Source organism: Cheilinus undulatus, linkage group 18 (genome assembly GCF_018320785.1).
Source record: "Cheilinus undulatus linkage group 18, ASM1832078v1, whole genome shotgun sequence".
Lineage (NCBI taxonomy): Eukaryota > Metazoa > Chordata > Actinopteri > Labriformes > Labridae > Cheilinus > Cheilinus undulatus.
In genome coordinates, this window is record NC_054882.1 from 7,382,039 (window position 1) to 7,399,889 (window position 17,851).

The window sequence follows — 17,851 nt, forward strand, 5'->3', positions numbered from 1 at the left end:
AATCCAAATAAATGCAGTGGGTTACTAAAAGTGATGATACAGGTGCTTTTCAACAACAGGAGCCTTCCTCAGAAACTAGGAACCTTTAAGGAACTCTCTGCTTTCCAAGCACAGAAACCAGGATCTAAATTTAGAGAGAACTGAACATTCTGGGTAGGGATGTATGATATTATTGGCATGAGATCAGAAGCAGCATTATTAGCTTAAAGATACAATATGTAGGATTTCTGCAATGAAATACAGTATCTACACAAGTGTGAATCACAAAAAATCCAATTAAAATTTAAAAACACCGTTGTTCTCTACATAAAATCTCCTTAATATAAAAATCAGGTAAGTGACACTGGCAGTAGCTGCCTATTCTCACAGGTTCTGCAAAATGAGAAATAAAACTAAAGCTTAAAAAAACGGATGATTTTTTTGTCAGCCTCCAAAGTGAACTCGCTGTGATTAAGAGCCAAGTCCAGAGTCGGACCACGGATTTACTGGAGGCTAAATTTAGACTGTTTATGAAACAGGACATTTGCAGGTCAGCGTACAGTTAAATACGAGCTTACACGTCAATATTACAACCACAAATACAGCATTTGAGATCAAAGCCTGTTTAGACGTTCTCTTTATGTAAAGGCAGCGTTTGCAGATCTGAGCTTTGATTTCTATATTCAGCACGGGTATTTTCCATGTCTTAACTTGACGCGATGATTAAAGCCAACACTGTACATCCCCTCTCTATCTTCACATCCATCTGCAGATATGTGACCTGCATCTGATGATATAAACAGCAGCTTGTGATGGCTAGTCGATTGTTGGGATAGATTTCCGTGTGTGTGCTCTAATGGAGCGAGTAAGAGGGGTCTGAGCTCTCAGGAAAGATTCTGTTAGTGGAAGATTTGCTTCACGCTCAGTGGTGCAAAAATCACACACACATAGGATGGAGCCAGAGGACATTAAGACAAGTGCAAAATCTTAAAACAGTTAAGTTTTAGAGCATAAATAAGAGAGTAAATAATGATTTTTGTCGTTCTCTTTCTTGACCACGTCTTGGATGCTTTATTCTAATTTTCCTTTTCTCATCTGTAAGCATGCAGCTCTGCTTCGAGGTGATAACCCCTCTCTAATACTCACCACGACGCTCATAATCTGCAGCTCCTTCAGGACAAAGTCGACCTTCTTCTGCGTGGTCAGTGAGGCCAGGACGGCGTTGTGGCTCCTGCAGGCCAGCTTGGCGTTGTCATATGAGTCTTTTGCTGTGATGAACTTCAGGCAGGAGTTACCGACCAGATGCCAGCTTTCACCGCACACGTTTTCTGGAGCAAAGAGAGGATGGAAAAGACTGATATTTAAGTGAAAACAAAAACAATCATCCATTTAAGCTTTATTTATTCTTGAGAAATCATTGAACATACCCTTCTTTCTTTTGTTTGAATTTGCCTTTTTTTAAAATGTTCAAATAGAGCGAGGGGGGTCATGACCAGCTTACATACTTTACTCCAATGTCGGGTACTTTATACCAGAACTAGCACTAAAACTTACACAATGCTGGTGTAAAAGGCAACTACCATCTTTACAACCCCAACCAAGGCTGTCAAAAACATTCAAACTGACCTTTTTTCCTGCACAGTGTTAGTTTTTTATGAAGCTTGTGAATGTGATGCCCGTTTTAGTAATATAAAGGTGCTTTTTCCCCAGCTACCTGGCAGTGAGATGCACTCCTGGTTTCTGGGTTCCCACTGACAGTTCTGGTCCACCGCGCAGCTCTTGCAGCTGGTTTTCTTGTTGCACACGTATGATGGGTTGTCCTTGGGGCATGCCTCATACTCCCCTATGGCTCCCTGGGAAAAGAAACCAGAAAATAATACATTAAGAGAAGCCAATTATTATTTTTTTCTATCCATGAAAGACATCTGATCAAGTGGAACAAAATGTTATTATGAGTAAAAGGCAGCAGAACATAAAGGGGGTGTAGAGGTTTCTAAAACTGTGATATTTAATGTTGGATTGGTTGTTTCTAAAACTGTGATATTTAATGTTGGATTGGTTGTTGGTAAAAGGGGAAAGAACAATTTACAACTATAGTTTGAAAAAACTATGAATGAAAAAATTAATTACATGTACCTAAGAAAAGCAGAGCCCCCATGACCCACGAGAGAAGAAAAAGTGACACACTCCCACCAAAAATCAACATAGAATTTAATTGTTTCAATGATAAAACCCTAAAAAGGCATATGCATGCTTTCTTACCAAAAGACCTTTGTATAAACTACTTAATAACTAGTTATTATCATGGTTTTAGTCAGTATTCGCAAATTTTATTTTGGCAGCCTCACAGCAAACAGATCCTCACGTCCACCCTAAAATCTTTGGTGCCCCCTCCCTGGGGGGCTGCCAAAATAAATATGACATACCAATATGACATACAATTTGAAATAATGTGTTTAAAAAGGTCAAAAGATTACCTTAATTTTAAAATTGTGAATCTTAAAGGTCAAAATATTTAATAAAAGTCACAAACGTGAGCTTAAGTCATAACTGTGAGATGTAAAATTGAAAATATGACATGAAAACTAAAATTAATTTCTTTTGCCACATTTGGCTTTTTCTAATTATTTGTGCTCTTTACACTTAAAAACTTTTATGACTTAAGGATATTTTGAGTAATCAGGGTTAAGTTTACGTTTTTATACTGGAGGAAATCTTCAGACCTTACACCACTCGACCAGTTTTAATAAAAATATGATCTTGTGGGCTGGGTGCAACTGTGCTACAGGCCGGATTTGGCCCCCGGGCCTTGAGTTTGACACCCCTGCTCTACACCAAGGCTGTCCAAACTATGGCCCAGGGGCCAAATGTGGCCTGCAGCCCATTTTTAACCGGCTCCCGAAAAATTATTTAAATTCAGTGAACTATGGCCCTCAACAGAGAATGAAGCTTGTGCTAGACTGTATTATTTTTCTCAGTTCCAGCACAAGGCAGTGCTACCATATTCACACTGTAAACAGACAAGTTTTTATGCTGTTTTTTAAAGGATTAAATTGGACAAAACTATAAATAGTAAACATTGGCAACCAAAATAAAGATATCATGATTTATAACACCCTAATGGATAACAGCAGCAAATAGCAGCACTAATGAGCCATAACCAAGCCCTTTAAGCACACCCAATCACTGAGCATATTTTAACCTACATTAGATTTTTATTGATACTCACTGTCTTACATCAAAGTGATTTTCATGTGTAATCTGTATGATGCTGATGGCTGTCTATGGCTGCAGCACAGGTGAAAAGCCCAAGACAAATTTCTCACTCTGTGTGACAATAAAGTTTATCTTATCTTATCATTTATGCCCATCAAGTCTTGCTTGCAATAATGGGAGTTGCAGCTTTTTTTTAAGAGATCCAGACTTTTAGTCACCAGCACCAGTCTTTTGGCCCCCAAATAGCCCCTTATTTGCTATCAACTGGCCTTTTTATATCTTTAAAATAATGACTAAAATAGATATAAATGTAACTGCTGCACATAAAAAGCTGGTCTGAGAATGGCACATGAAGACTCCCGTGTTACTTGTCATCCTGAACTGAGTTTTCATTTCAATCTACCTGATAAGGTTTATTTGCTAAATAGCAACTTCACATGTTATTTGAAAGGATTTTGACAACAAAGCAAGGGAGAAAAGCTGTTAAAGATGCACCACTAGCCTCTTAGATCACCATGTAGAGATACCAAGCCACAATAAGAGAGCCACAGAAATTATGTATAGGCTGTTATTTGAATAAGAAGTGCGCAAGTGAGTTCTGATATTAGGTCATAGCTGAAGATGTGCTGTTAATGCATCATGAAGACCTGCATGCTAAAATGCAGTCACTTCAAAATGCCCAAAACGGATTATTAATCCCTGATAATAGACATTAGATAAAACTCCTGTTTACATAGTGAGAGAAGTTACATACTTGTGTGGTTTGTCAAAGAAAATTAGAACTTGAATAGTAATGCACCAGATAATGTAAATAAATGTAGATTTTCTGGGCAAAATCCCCCTTTTTCCTCCTAAGTTTTGCTTTTTCACAGTTTCAGAGGGTGGCACTTGTTGTATTCATGACTAATAATCTGTAAACAGCAGCCAGCTGAGCTTTAACTGATAGTTGTGGACACAGCTGTGATGTTTCTGCAGGGTTGGAGTTAGCAGGGTTAGCACCGTCAGCAGTGGGGTCCGTTTTTCTCACCGTGGCAGACGTGCAGTTGCTTCCCAGAGAGACACACTGGCCCGTGCACCACTGGCAGCCGTTGGTGTTCGCTGTGCAGCTATAGCAGTCTGTGTACTGGTCGCACCTCTCGTTATCGGCATCTGCAACATTTGGAAGAACATGAATACTCCTGTACCAGAAACAAAGAGCATTTTGTGACAACACGAACAGCAGTTAGAAAATAATTGGAGCGTCTGGTGAATACGAGGCTCTTTCATATTTTTCTCTCTGTACTCAGACTGCAATTCCAGTATTTCTAACTTTTCTGTGAACCAGAGATCAGTTACCACTTCCTGGACATTCAGTATCTTCTGGGGAAATCTGGGGCAGAGAAACTGCCAGACAGCAGCAGAGAAAAGAGGCCTCGCTGGTATTAAATGTGCCCGAATGATATTCTATCTGCTAACGTTTGTGCAGACGCTGACACTAGAAAATGAGAGCGAGCTGGTTGGGGAAAAGCAGATTTTTTTTTTTTTAACAAATCACAAAAGGTAAACAGAACAGAAATCACAGCTGGAGGTGGAGAGACCTGATGACCTGTCCCTGATGATTATTTTATTCTGTCCTAGCTGAAACACAAAGACTAACGCTCATATAGAGGGCAGTAAAACTTAAGAACTGGGACGCACTCATTTTAAGGTGTGTTTGTAGGACACAGCAACACTTAAGGAGCACACACATGCTCACTAACACACCAGTACACTCTCCACTATCATACAAAGACTGCTTTAAAAAGAGTTTGGATTAATCAATGTCGTAAATCTATTTTTATCACTGATCTCCTGCATGTTTCATCATCCTAAATCCCTTAAAGGAGTTTTAGCTGGTCATGAACCTGACTGAAATTAATACTGATGCCTCTATGTAACCAACAAAAGCAAACATGGCCATAACTTATAAGATAGATGGTTTCTGCAGTGTTATTTCAAGGCATATAAACGCTGCTGCAGGGTAGGCGTCAAAGGAGGCCATTAAGAGCAAGAAGCAGGAAATTTTACATTTTTCTAAGACCTAAGGTGAGCGATATGTTTGCCTGTTGAAAGAAAAAAGGAAAGATTTTTCTTCAAAGTTGACTATTAAGGAAAGCAGAGTCAGCTCTAATAATAAAGGGTTGAATGGTAGCAGCCAGACATATTCTGTGCAACTGGAGGAGCCCACATAAGCCACCGTTTACAGAGAGATTGAAACTTAAAGCAGACACTGCTGCCTTCAAAATATCCATTCATTTTTGTCTGCTCATCCAGGGTCGGGTCACTGTGGCAGCAGGCTAAGCAACCCAGAAAACTCTCTCCCCAGCAACATTTTCCAGCTCCTCCTGGAGGATTCTGAGGCATTCCCAGGCCAGATAAGATATATAATCCCTCCAGTGAGTTCTGGGTCTACCCCGGGGTCTACTTCCAGTTGGACATGCCTGGAAAATGGGAAGGAGCAGCAGCTCTACTTTGAGATCCTTCCGGATGTCTGAGCACCTCACCCTATCTCTAAGGCTAAGCCCAGCCACCCTCCTGAGGAATCGCCATCTTATTTGGTCATTACTCAGAGTTCATGACCATAGGTGAGGGTTGGGATTGACCGGTAAATCAAGAGCCTTCTGGCTCAGCTCCCTCTTCACCACAGCAGTGCGGCACAACGTCTGCGGTCCCTTCTACCCTCACTCATGAACAAGATCCTGAGGTACTTGAACTCCTTCACTTGGGGCAAAGACACTCTCCCCACCTGGAGGCAGAAATCAACCGTTTTCTGTAAGAGAACCGTGGCTTCAAACTTGGAGGTGCTGACCCTCATCCTGACCGCTTCTACTCAGCCACAAAATATGATCAAAATATGTTTGCCAGATTTTTTGCTATTTTTACCATTTTGTCTCTCCTGGACTCACTGTCTTAAAAGATTGTAAAACATCAACCCTGTGGTGCATAATCAAGCTCAAAAAATCCTTTTTCCCTCAGGAGAACCTGGGCTTTAAGAATATGTGTGCAGTAAAGCCACTTGAATTTTATAAAGGTCATGGGACTATGAAGACACACAGTGAACAATAATGATTAAGACTGTTCTTTTTGCCCAAACTTGTTCTCTCATCTCTTGGGGACCAAAAAGTGAAAAAATAATCACTCTGTCACAAAAATTCTTTGAAATATGCACACATTTACAAAAAAAGTCCTTGCACTTCTTTGTATTGGCTGTTTTTAATCAGTTGTTCCTGTCTGCAGTGGCACAGAGGGCCACATCACAGTTTCTCAACATCTCTTTCTCTACATTATGAGCTATTCAGGCCAGCAACACCAAGATCTGTGCTATTCAACACAGCAGGATTCAACGACAGAAGAGCCTGCCATTGATCAACAGCCCGTCACAAAGCATTCTGGGACAAAATATGGTGGTTAGCGTTCAAAGCTAACGGCAAAAGCAATAGAAAGTGGATTAAAAATTTCATAAAAAGATGTTAATATCAGAGTAACTGGTGTGGATTTTATCTTTGAAGACCTTGAAAAGTCACCGGGTTTGGTGGATGCTGGGAAAACATCACCTGCCTGACTTTTGGGAAGTTTGGTGGAGGAGGGATAATGATATGGGGCTGTGTGGGGCTTCAGGGCTTGGCCCCTTATCTCTGGTGAAGGCCAATCTTAATGCCTCAGCACACCAAGACATTCTTTGACAATGCTAAGCTTCCAAATTTGTGTCAACAATTTGGGGAAGGCCCTTTTCTATTCCAACATGATTATAAGGACTATAAAGTCATGGTTTGATGAGTTCAGTGTGGAAGAACTTGACTGGCCCACAGAGAGCCCTGACCTCAACCCCATCAAGCACCTTTGGGATGAACTGGAATGGAGATTGCAAGCTAGACAAATTCCCAGAGACTCCAAAATCTTGTGGAAAGCCTTCCAAGAAGTGTGGAGCTGCAAAAGGGAGCGAACTCCATAATAAAGTACAAGTATTTGAATATAGTGTCATCACAGCCTGTTGGTGTAATGGTCAGGCATACTTCTCATGAGTCCACTTGCTTGATTATCAAGGAAAAGGCAGAGAATAATGATATACCAATATTTGGTAGCTTAGAAGAAATTTAAGTGGACATAACTATTATCTGGGAAGTTTCTAAAGCTACATGATGCCAAATTTTCTACTTTTAGAACTTCCTTCGCACATAAAATCCTCCTTTGGCATTGTTTTGTCTTTCTCTCTGATATACTAGACTGCATGGTTGGACATCCATGTTTTCAATGTAGAGAAGACATGCAGCACTCAAGACAAAACTACTCTAAAACTGTGTTGTTGGATGAATTTTACATGGCAAGATGTGCAGTATTGGATGCTTTTGGTGTGCTTGTGTTGCCACCTACATGATCGTGTGTTACAGGACGCCGGTATCTGCTGTTCAGTCCCGTTTGCGTTGCTCTCCCAGGGCAGGCAGGACCCCTGGGTGCTGTTCCAGACGCAGTGGATCCCCGGCCAGGCCTGGCTGCAGGATGCCGGGCTGGAGAAGGCCGAGCAGCTGGGCGAGTTATACATGAGGACGTCACTGAGCAGCATGCTGTTGAAGCCGCCAAACACGTACATCACACTGCAGGAGGAGAGGAAAGAAGATGTAAGAGGGGTATCAAGGAGGAAAAAGGGAAGGGATTCAGGAGGTAAGAGGGGATGATTTCTGCCCCAAAATCCTCCCCAGTTTTGACCTTTTGTGCACAATAAGAGCCAGAGAAGCTTAGTCCAAGTGTTCTTCTTCTTCTCTTGGTTTCAGCCCCCCCTCTCACAAGTCTGCTAAATCCCAGACAAGCCCTCTCTTCCTGAGCGGATGGACCTGACAGACCCCCTGCTGTGTGTGTGGGTTTGGCTGACAGTTTAGGGCATTTCTGAACATCTTTCTGCTCTGGCCTCTGTTCAGCAGCTGGGATTAGTGTGTGGGTGTATATATGTGAGCATTTGTAGCAGAGTCAGTGCGGGGTGGATGGGTAATGTGCAGAAGTCTGATCAGAAGTCCCTTGAGACCAAAGAGGGCACACTTTTCCCTTTTCAATAAGATCAGGAGGAGAAGACTGAGGGATTGAGTATGGGATGCACATTACGTTGTTTGAGCAAAGGATGTGTACTTAAAAAATGTTGATTTACATAACTGAGAGAGAAGTACATTTTCTCACTTTTCTTTCATTAATCCAGTCTTTCACAGACGTATCTTTGAGATTATTGCCTTCACTCTGGTACAAAAGTGATAAAAGAAATTCTATTCTATTTCATGCATTAAAGCAAAACTTTAATAGACTCTACGGCAAATCCCTTTGTGCAGAAATAATGGCCTCATTACTCTTTAAAAAGCATGCTTAAAGGAGGCTATTTCTTCAGTGTAACGTCCAAATTCAACCAAGTGGGACCAAATTGGTGCTTTAAGATGTGTAAATGCAATAAACCTGCTAAATTTATGAGAGAATAGTTGTTCTAAGAGATTAAAGTTATGCAAGGTAATTAAGTTTTATTAGCATTTCTGTTAAGCTAAGTACAGATACACTGCAAAAATTCAAACTTCCTATTAAAAGGTATCTCAATCCACAATTTTTTAGGATACAAAAAGCTAAGGTCTGCTAATTTAGATACGTTCAAAAAAAAAGAATATCTTCCTGTTAAACAAGCAACATTTTTCTGAGTCTTAGCTGAGTCCAAGTTATGTGACTCATGTCAAAACTTTAATGGCTTTGGACTTTAATTGACAATTTTAGAACAGATTTAGACTTTAACACCAAAGACTCGTGACTTCACTTGGATTTGAGCCTTAGTTATGACTTAAAATTACTTGAGGTTTAAAACTATCTTCCTAACAAAATGTCACAAATAGTTCAAATTAATCAATTTGTTCCACGTTTGAAGCTGCAGAGAGTACAGTGAATCAAGGTTGTATCAATTGCAGGGTAATGTTTTAGATAATGCTAGCTTTACTAATGCTACATTTCTGATGCTGGAATCTATGGTGCTAAAGTTAACTTTGCTGAAGCTAAGGGAAACAGGTAGAGTAACTTAATTTGATGACCAGTGATGATGACTAGTTCAGAGCTCTGAATTCAAAGTGTAGAAGTTTGGATCTCGTCTGTCTTTACCTTTGACTTAACTTCAGACTCAACTGTCTTCACAAGGGTCTTTCCTGTCTTTACAGAGACTCAATACAGGACCTGCCAATATTTACTTGGAACTTGAGATTTGAAATTTGACTACTTTTATCCTTGAGACTTGACTCAAACCTGCCTGGCTTTACTTGGAACTTAGAACCCCTATTTTTACCTGGAAGTTGACTCAGGACTTGCCTATCTATAATTGGGACTTGACTTGGAATTTGCTTGTCTTTATACTTGGGACTTGCCTGTCTTTACTTTTGACTTGACAAGATTTAACTGTCAACTTGGGACTTCACTTGGGTCTTGCCTGTCTTCATCTGGGACTTAACTCAAACCTGCCTGTCTTGGGACCTGACCCTGGACTTGCCTGAGGACTTGCTTGTTCTTACTTGTGACTTGACTCAGGAGTTGTCACAGGACTTACCTGCCTTAACTTAGTACTTGATATGAGACTTGCTTGTTATTACATGAGACATGACCTTGGTCTTGCTTGACTTTATACTTAGGAGCCAATAAAACATGCTGCATGTGGCTACCTCCTTAACCTTCTTAATTTTAAATGTGTGTCTGATATCTACGTTTATTTTGGTTTTTAAATAATTCAAATAGTCTTTTTGGTTTTATCCTATATTCAGTCTTTGTTATTGTTTCAATCCCACCTTAATATTAGATTTAAACAGAAATTAGCATTGTTGAGAAATAACTTTTTTCAGATTTGGGGTTAGGGTTTTGGAACTGGTGTCCACAATGATCTTTTTTGTTTAATTTGTTACAATATGTTGAGTTGGATATCTTCATACCTCAAAACCCAAATATCCTGAAACAAGAGCAACCCAAAGAAGCCGAAAAGGAGTTTTAAAAAGACATTTTTAAAGCAAGGAAGCAGGAGGAATTTGAAAAAGAAGACTGTTCCAGACTTTGGGAGGCCTTGGCAGTAAATGTAGAGCACTCTTGGCTTCAGTTTGAAGTCTAGACTGGGGGACTGCTAGCGGGGTTTTGTAGCAGGATCTGAGGTGGAGTGTAGATGCACTTTGGGCAGAAATAACTCTCACAGATCCATGCTGCAGCCAGACCTTGGAGTACCTTGAAAGTGAGGAGTAAAACCTACAAAAATCAATTCTAAACTGGGGTTACAGCAGGGGGTGTCTATTACATTATACGTTTACTTATTTAAAGCCTCAGGACTTCACTTTTTCCTCACCATTGTACATTTCCTCATTCTGCTTTTTAGCATGTGAAGTGCTTTTCTTTCTTAAATGCCACTGCCTTGGATTCTGTCCTGCAGTCAGCAATCGTGTTAAATTTGTATTTGATCAATGAAATAATGAATGCATGAACAAACTCCTAATTGCTTCAGAGGAGCAGGAGTCATCAGTGAGAATTGACTCAAACAGGGCTGGTGATTCATGTTAATATTTGATGCGATCGCTACAACAGGATGTATAATTTAATATGGATCTGAGAGTCTTGCTCTGCTGGTGGTGCAGAGAATACTTAAAGGTGAGTCATCGCCTCTGATTGCAGCACCTTCTCTATAATCTATTCAAGTTGAATTACAATAATAAAATGTCACATATGAACACAACAAGGATTATTTTCAGAAGAAACTAATCTCTACTTTAAAAAATACATGACATTTAAAAGTTGTTTTCTTCAAAATTGAGCCCATGCAAATAGATTTTGGTAACTAGGGCCAATTATCAAGTCATAAACTGCACTCTTCAATTCTACCATTCAAAAAGCATAGACCCAGTAACAGACAATTTACAGCCTAAGACTGGCCACATGCAACATGATTTTATCCCCCATTCAAGGCCAGATTGGACCCCCTGACGACCATGGGGGTGTACCCCAAGTGGAGGCTTGTAGCAAACATATATCCGTCTGAAATCCTCAGTGTGCCTCCAACAGCACATCCACAACAACCAATGAGATCCAGCAGATTGGGCTAGATGTTACGAACTTTGGCGCTCACAATCATAAACACAGTTATTCCCCAAGAAGCTCCGCCACTAATAATCTAGGGCAGCGGTAACCTGTCAGCTCATTTAGTCTTGTCGCTCTGATTGGCCTATCATGAAAGTGATGGACAGAACATTCCTCCAATCACATATCACCCCAATTCTTGCGTCTTTGCACTGGCTTCCTGTTAATTTTAGAATTGATTTTAAGATTTTATTGTTTATTTTTAAAGCTTTGAATGGACAGGCCCCACAGTACATCTCGGACCTCATCCAAATTTATACACCAGCACGTGCTTTGAGGCCCGAGGGCCAGCTCCAGCTTGTGGTGCCTAAGACAAGACTTAAAACCAGGGGGGACCGGGCATTTTCTGTGGCCGGCCCTAAACTATGGAACGCTCTGCCCCCCCAACGTCCGAACAGCCCCCACAGTGGAGTGTTTTAAGTCTCGTCTTAAGACCCATTTTTATTCTTTAGCTTTTAACACCACGTGAGTTGTGTGCTCCCCTGTGTCTTTTATCATTTTATTTATTTCTATTGTTTTTATCTTTTTTTATACATTGTATTTATATTTATTGTCTTTAGCTACCATCTATTGTTTTAAATATTTTCTTGGTTTTATTGGTTTTATCTTGAGCACTGGTATACCAATTGTTTTGTTTTTAAATGATGTTTTGTGCAGCAATTTGGAAACATTCAGTTTATAAAATGTGCCATATAAATAAAGTGGATTGGATTGGATTCCGAGATTCTTCTGAAAAGCCCTGCCTTTCCCAAACACTTTTCTGCTCTTCTTGATGAATGTAAATATATCTGCAATGGATATTTGAAACAGTTGATCTGGGATGTCGGGTTATTTATTTGCTACAGCTGAAGAGAGGCAGGACATAAGGGGAGAGGGAATAGGGAAAGATATGCGCCAAACATGCGTTAAGAAAGTGAATAAATCCCACGATTGGAGGATTTTATCCTCAGTGCATGAGCACTTCCTACACCAACTGAGCTAAACTTGTGCACCAATAGTGACTTTAGCTTAAACAAACTAATGTGGCTAGCTGTTAGCTACCTGCTACGTCCATTGCAATAGCAATTCCAGTCCAACTCCTCTTCTTGTCAACAAGTTGCTCCTCTATTTCTGACAACTATCTAACTTTATGCTTCGGGTTTACTATTGTTGCAGTGGCGGTGTTTGTTGTGCTTCCTCCTTCAGACAGCTTGCTTCCTGATTGGCTGTTCTGTTTTATGAGACAATCCACAGAGGGCCTGTTCGACTGTCGTCAGAGTCGCCCCCACACACCACAGGATTCTGTAGACGCTGAACATCTTGAATATTTACGATTTCAAGTATCTGATCATCTTCAGAGCAGATTGGAGAAAATCTGAAAAGATCATCATTAGAATCATCTGATAATTGCGCCTTTGCTGACTGATTCAGGCACAAAATCAAAATGATTCGAATCTTGTTGTGTATACTCTGTCATCTGTTTGCTGTCTCCTCCCTGAACCATCTATTTTGTCGTCTTCAGTTTCCATGCACAAATGATATTTGTTCTGTTCTATTCTAAGGTGTTATTCTAGCACTGATGTGTTTTGTTTGCTTCACTTCAAACAAATGATTCAGATCTGAAGTTTTTGATGCAAAGAACATTTGTATTTGAATATCTTTGAAAGTCTTGCCGTGTGAAACTTCAGTCGGCACTTGAAAAAAAAGCAGTTCTGTTCTCATCTTTGTGGTTCTTCTGCAAGCAAAAGGCTTAAATTCCCCACTTCAGACAACCATAATGAGCCTTTCATTTTGCCTACCAAAGCAGTGGATATCTATAGTTTAACATATTTTTACTTCTTCCTTCAAACAGTCTCTCCTGAATGTGTGCAGTTTGCAGATTGTTCTTACTCCAGCATGTTCAAATAGCAGAGATGTGATCATGAATAAAAGAACCATGAAAGGTAATTTCCCAACAGAAAATCTAAAAATCCCATAATGTAAAACTTTGTGTAATGCATATGAAAAAGGTTGTCCCTGCGTGTATTTCTGACAGTTGAAGATGCATATAGAGCATGTTTGCTTGCATAAGATATTCTATTTTGACATGCCTTTAAATACCATGAGAGCATAATTAAACATGTGTGGGCCCTGGTGGAGATAAAACCTGTCACTGTGGTTTACATGCATTAAAGAAAAGAGGTTACCCAGAGAAATCAGGCTAAAACAGGGAGTCTCAGATGATGTTTCAGTGCTCTGCAGTCATCCCATCTAAGATTGGCATCTTTCTTTTTCACCTTAGATGGATGCTGAATAAAAAGTAAGAAGGTATACCATATCTATAGAGGCACTCTGAACCCAATAGAAGGTATACAATGTCATTATTCTGAAGGATACTCCCTCATTCAACATATTGATGGCAGTGATGGTGAAGAGTACTCATATCTGTCATTCTCCCTGTGCTCACTGCGGTTCAGACTCGGTGACTGTGAAGGCCACAGCGTATGATTCATATAATCTTCAAACTCATCACACTATTCAGCGACCCGTTGTGCCCCGTCTGGAAGCATCTGCACTTGTTCTAGCTGCTATTCAGATTTTTCCTAGGATTTGTCACCCATTTTTATGAGGACTGATCTTTGTTTTCTTTCTTTATGTGCTTCTGGTTTGATTCTTGACAGAGTTCACAGTCTGTCCTTAGGCGTACCAACATTTTACAAAAATCCCTGCATTAAAGCGTGAAACTTCTTTATTTTTGAATGATTTGGAATGAATCTTTGGAGTTTACGGATCTGCAGCTGTGTGACTAATTTTTTGGACGGCAGATGTTTAGCTGCAAGGTAGCATGCTGCTAATGCCCTAGCATTTCATGTACACGTAGCTTTTGTCATATTTGGGCACAAAATTTGCTTATTGTGCTCCAGCTACCTGAAAAAGGTTGTTTACAGGTTGGAAAAACTTTGTTCAACTATTATTGTCATCCCAAAGCACTGGGTAAGTCAACTTCATAAAACTAAAAGAGGAAGAAACAGAATCAGTGACTGTTTCAGGTTGTTAATACATGCACAATCCGTTTTGGGCATCCAGAGAGGAAGTGCCTGGATTGTAGTGGATGCTCTTTCCCTTCTCTTCCGCAACAACACTGATCTCTTTCTATGGCCTGTTAACCCTACATGCTGTGTGCAGTATCAGTGTAGATGAATAGGGGCAAATTAGCCACAAGCTAAGCGGTTACCAGTGCATCTTTGACAACTTTTCTCCGTCATAACCAAGCAGGATATGTCAGTACACTGTCTAGCAAATAAATCTTGTGGGATACTGGTGAAATCTTACAAAGGTGTCCTTATGTGTCATTCACAGACGAGCTGGTTTTAAGAGCTGGCTCCTTTTGAGCGGTGCAAGTCAGCTCCTGTTTAAAAGATGGTTTCCTTTTTTTAAGTTATAAAATAAGGCAAAAAGGTAGCAAATAAAGAGCTGCTTAGGAGCTACAAGGCTGGATCTAATTACTGAACTGAGACAAATAATCCTAATCGGGATGTATCCTCCTACTCGCCCAATGATAGCCGGGATCAGCAGCTCCCTGCTTCCCCACAAGGGACATACACTTCTGCTCAAAAGTTTGGGATGGCAAATTCAATTGTTTTCCAAAGAAAAACATTTTCATGCAGTTTACAGTTATCAGCAACTGTTAGTCCTCTGCATCGATCTCCTAGTATGGCTGCTAATCCATCATGTTTCACAGCTAAAAAACATTTTACTAATACGGGAGCAAAAAGACTGGACACTGGAAGACCGGAAGAAGGTGTTGTTCATTGATGAGTCCAAGTTTGAGGTATTTTGATCAAACAGAAGAACATTTGTGAGATGCAGAACAAATGAAAAGATGCTTAAACAGAGCTTAAAACCATCAGTCAGAGAGGTGGGGACAGTGTGATGGTCTGGGGGGCTTTGGAGGTAGAATAGGAGATTTTTAAAGAGTGGAAAGGACCTTGGGGGAGGCAAGCTATCACAAGATTTTGCAATGCCATGCCATACCCTGTGGACAGCACTTGCTTGGAGCCAATTTTATCCTACAACAGGATAATGACCCCAAACACACCTCCAAAATGGCTACAAAATATTTAAAGACCATGTAAAGTGAAATCCAAAGTTTTTGTCTTAACGCTCTAGATATGTTGGAATATGGTTGCTGTAAAGATGTGAAAACTCTGAGATCTACATGTGACTGAATTCTGGATTTAGGCCATTTCACCTCTTTCCTGGCTTGGTGTCATGTGGGCGGGGCCAATATGTGGGCTCACGATGTCATGAGCCCACAGTAGGGAAGGACCCCACCCCTCTAACACTACAATATTGTGGAAGGAAGCAGTCACCTGGAGCAGGGACTTCTGGGTTCATTTTGTGCAAAGGAATTCACTCTTGCACCGTTCTATAATGTTCATGTTTCACTGCAAAGTTATGGTTATGCGTGTTTTGTTTATTGGTTCATGTTTTTAGGGGAAAATATTTTTCCAAGTATGACACCATGAGTGAGGGGGTTAATGCTGCAGACTACCCCGCCTGTATGTCTTTATCTGTGGCTCTAAATAAAGGATAGCTGCTCATACCTACTGTGTGAGGGCTTATTAAACTCATTAAACTTATCTTTGGGCTTCTCCTCATCACAGATTGCCACAATCTAAAATCACTGAGCAGTTCATTTCAGTGGAGCCACAGTGGTCCATGGATCATTTAAAGCATCATAGCAGAGATTTGAACAGACTTTGTCTCTTTTTTAAGGTCAACAAAAGGTCAAGAGACAGGCTAATGGCATGAGTGCTTTCCTCCATTCAGACTGTAATATTTTTAAAACCTGAGAGGATCATATTCCTCCTGAGTGGGCGTGGCTTCAGCTCATTCAACAGACATGCCCACACCATCCTGGAGCAGATTTTACTGCCTCATTTTTCATGATTTGAAGCTTATTTTAATAAACTTGGAGATGCTTTATTTGACTGAAATTTGACACACAGTGATCTATCATACCACAAACCTAAATACAGATTTATTTTTAATTTACGGGGTCTTTAAAGACTAAGCAGTTGGCCAGAATTCTGACTGTGGAGTCAGTCTTCAGATCTCAACCCTACTGAGCTGTTGTGGGAGCGGATTCACTGTATGGTATGAAGGAAGACATCCAGCCATCCAGCCAATCCATCATGTGGGAGATTCTCCAGGAAGCATGGGGTGAAATCTCATAAGATTATCTTAAAAAACTGACAGTTAGAATGCCTCAGGTCTGCAGAAGGTGTTTTTTTTTCAGCATGTCCAGTTATTTGCTGTATTTCCTATTCTGAATAATTTAATAAGTTTTTCCATGGAAAACAGAAAAACTCCAAGTGATCCCAAACTTTTGAGCGGTAGTGTAGATAAGTTAAATGAGAGCAATACTAACCTGTCCTTTTACTTGCCTCTCTGCTTGCAATGTTCTTCTGCACTTATTGCAAAGTTGTTTTCCACAAGCTAAAGCTACCAAGCTTGGCACAGTCATGCAAACAATGCTCTTTTGTGGGCTCATCCTGCATATTTGCATGGTTTAGGGGTGTGACACATTATTTAGTGACTGAATTATCTTAAGATCTAGTTTATCAATGCTAGTTTCTTAAAGTTGCACTAAACCTGCTCTAAAATTGGTACAAAATAAGTCCTGAATAATTCCCATGATTGACTAAAAATTAGGCACAAGTGAGTTAAATCTTTTTGCCATAAATGACTAAGAGTGAACTTAGCTTCTGTGCTGATTCAGGCATAACATATTTGATATGTCCTCCTAAAAGACTGATTCATGTGCCTCACCCTACTTCAAAATCTTGAATAAGTGAATAAAAAATGCAATGAATATGTCCAATCAGATGTTTGCGATTGCGTCAAAATGGTTCATTTGAGATGTTCAGTATTTTACCCGTCTTATTACAGTATTCATTAAGCCGTTCAGTGGATTGCTGTATGAATGATCACCTGTCACTGAAGACCGTCGAGTGCCCGAAGCGATTGACGTCATGGTAGAGGTCCGGTCGAGGCAGCACGGTCCACTCATCACACGCTGTAAAAGAAAGAAGACACCATAAGGTCACTCTGCTGACCCCACACATTAAATCATACATGTCTTCAGCAAATTCAGCCGACATGCCACGGGTGGTTAGCGAGACCTTTGACAGCTCATAACCTCATGTCAATCAGCGAGTCAGCCGCTGGAGTGACCTTGACCGTGACTCTGAGGGCCTTGAGCCGCAATGGAGACGAGATGATACATCCAGAAGTTTGTATCGACCACAATCAAAGTTTTGTTTTTTTTTCTGTGAAATCTAAAAAGATTCAGACAGGGCTGTCATTTCCTATAAATGAACAGGGTCTTTACTGGACGTACTGTTAATAATAAGGACTTTGTATGAAGGGTTTTTTATCCTCTTTTTACTAGATTCAGTGCATTTAGGGAAAAACTTCAATAATGGTAGCATGTGTTTCCCAAGACTAGAGTGAAAGAAAATCAGGATGAGCAATACAGCTGTCCAATATCATTTTATTG

At 40.3% G+C, this 17,851-nt stretch overlaps 1 protein-coding gene across 2 annotated transcripts in view; it reads right to left on the reverse strand.

The window, feature by feature from the left end:
- atrn (attractin) overlaps positions 1 to 17,851 on the reverse strand; it is a 270,882-nt gene that overhangs the window by 174,823 nt on the left and 78,208 nt on the right. For both annotated transcript variants that reach the window (XM_041812094.1, XM_041812095.1), the window contains exons 11-15: positions 17,284 to 17,368; positions 7,585 to 7,805; positions 4,223 to 4,344; positions 1,694 to 1,832; positions 1,126 to 1,307 (exon numbers count right to left, since the gene is read on the reverse strand). In XM_041812094.1, the coding sequence (XP_041668028.1) occupies positions 1,126 to 1,307; positions 1,694 to 1,832; positions 4,223 to 4,344; positions 7,585 to 7,805; positions 17,284 to 17,368 (749 nt within the window). The remainder of the gene's footprint in view (positions 1 to 1,125; positions 1,308 to 1,693; positions 1,833 to 4,222; positions 4,345 to 7,584; positions 7,806 to 17,283; positions 17,369 to 17,851) is intronic.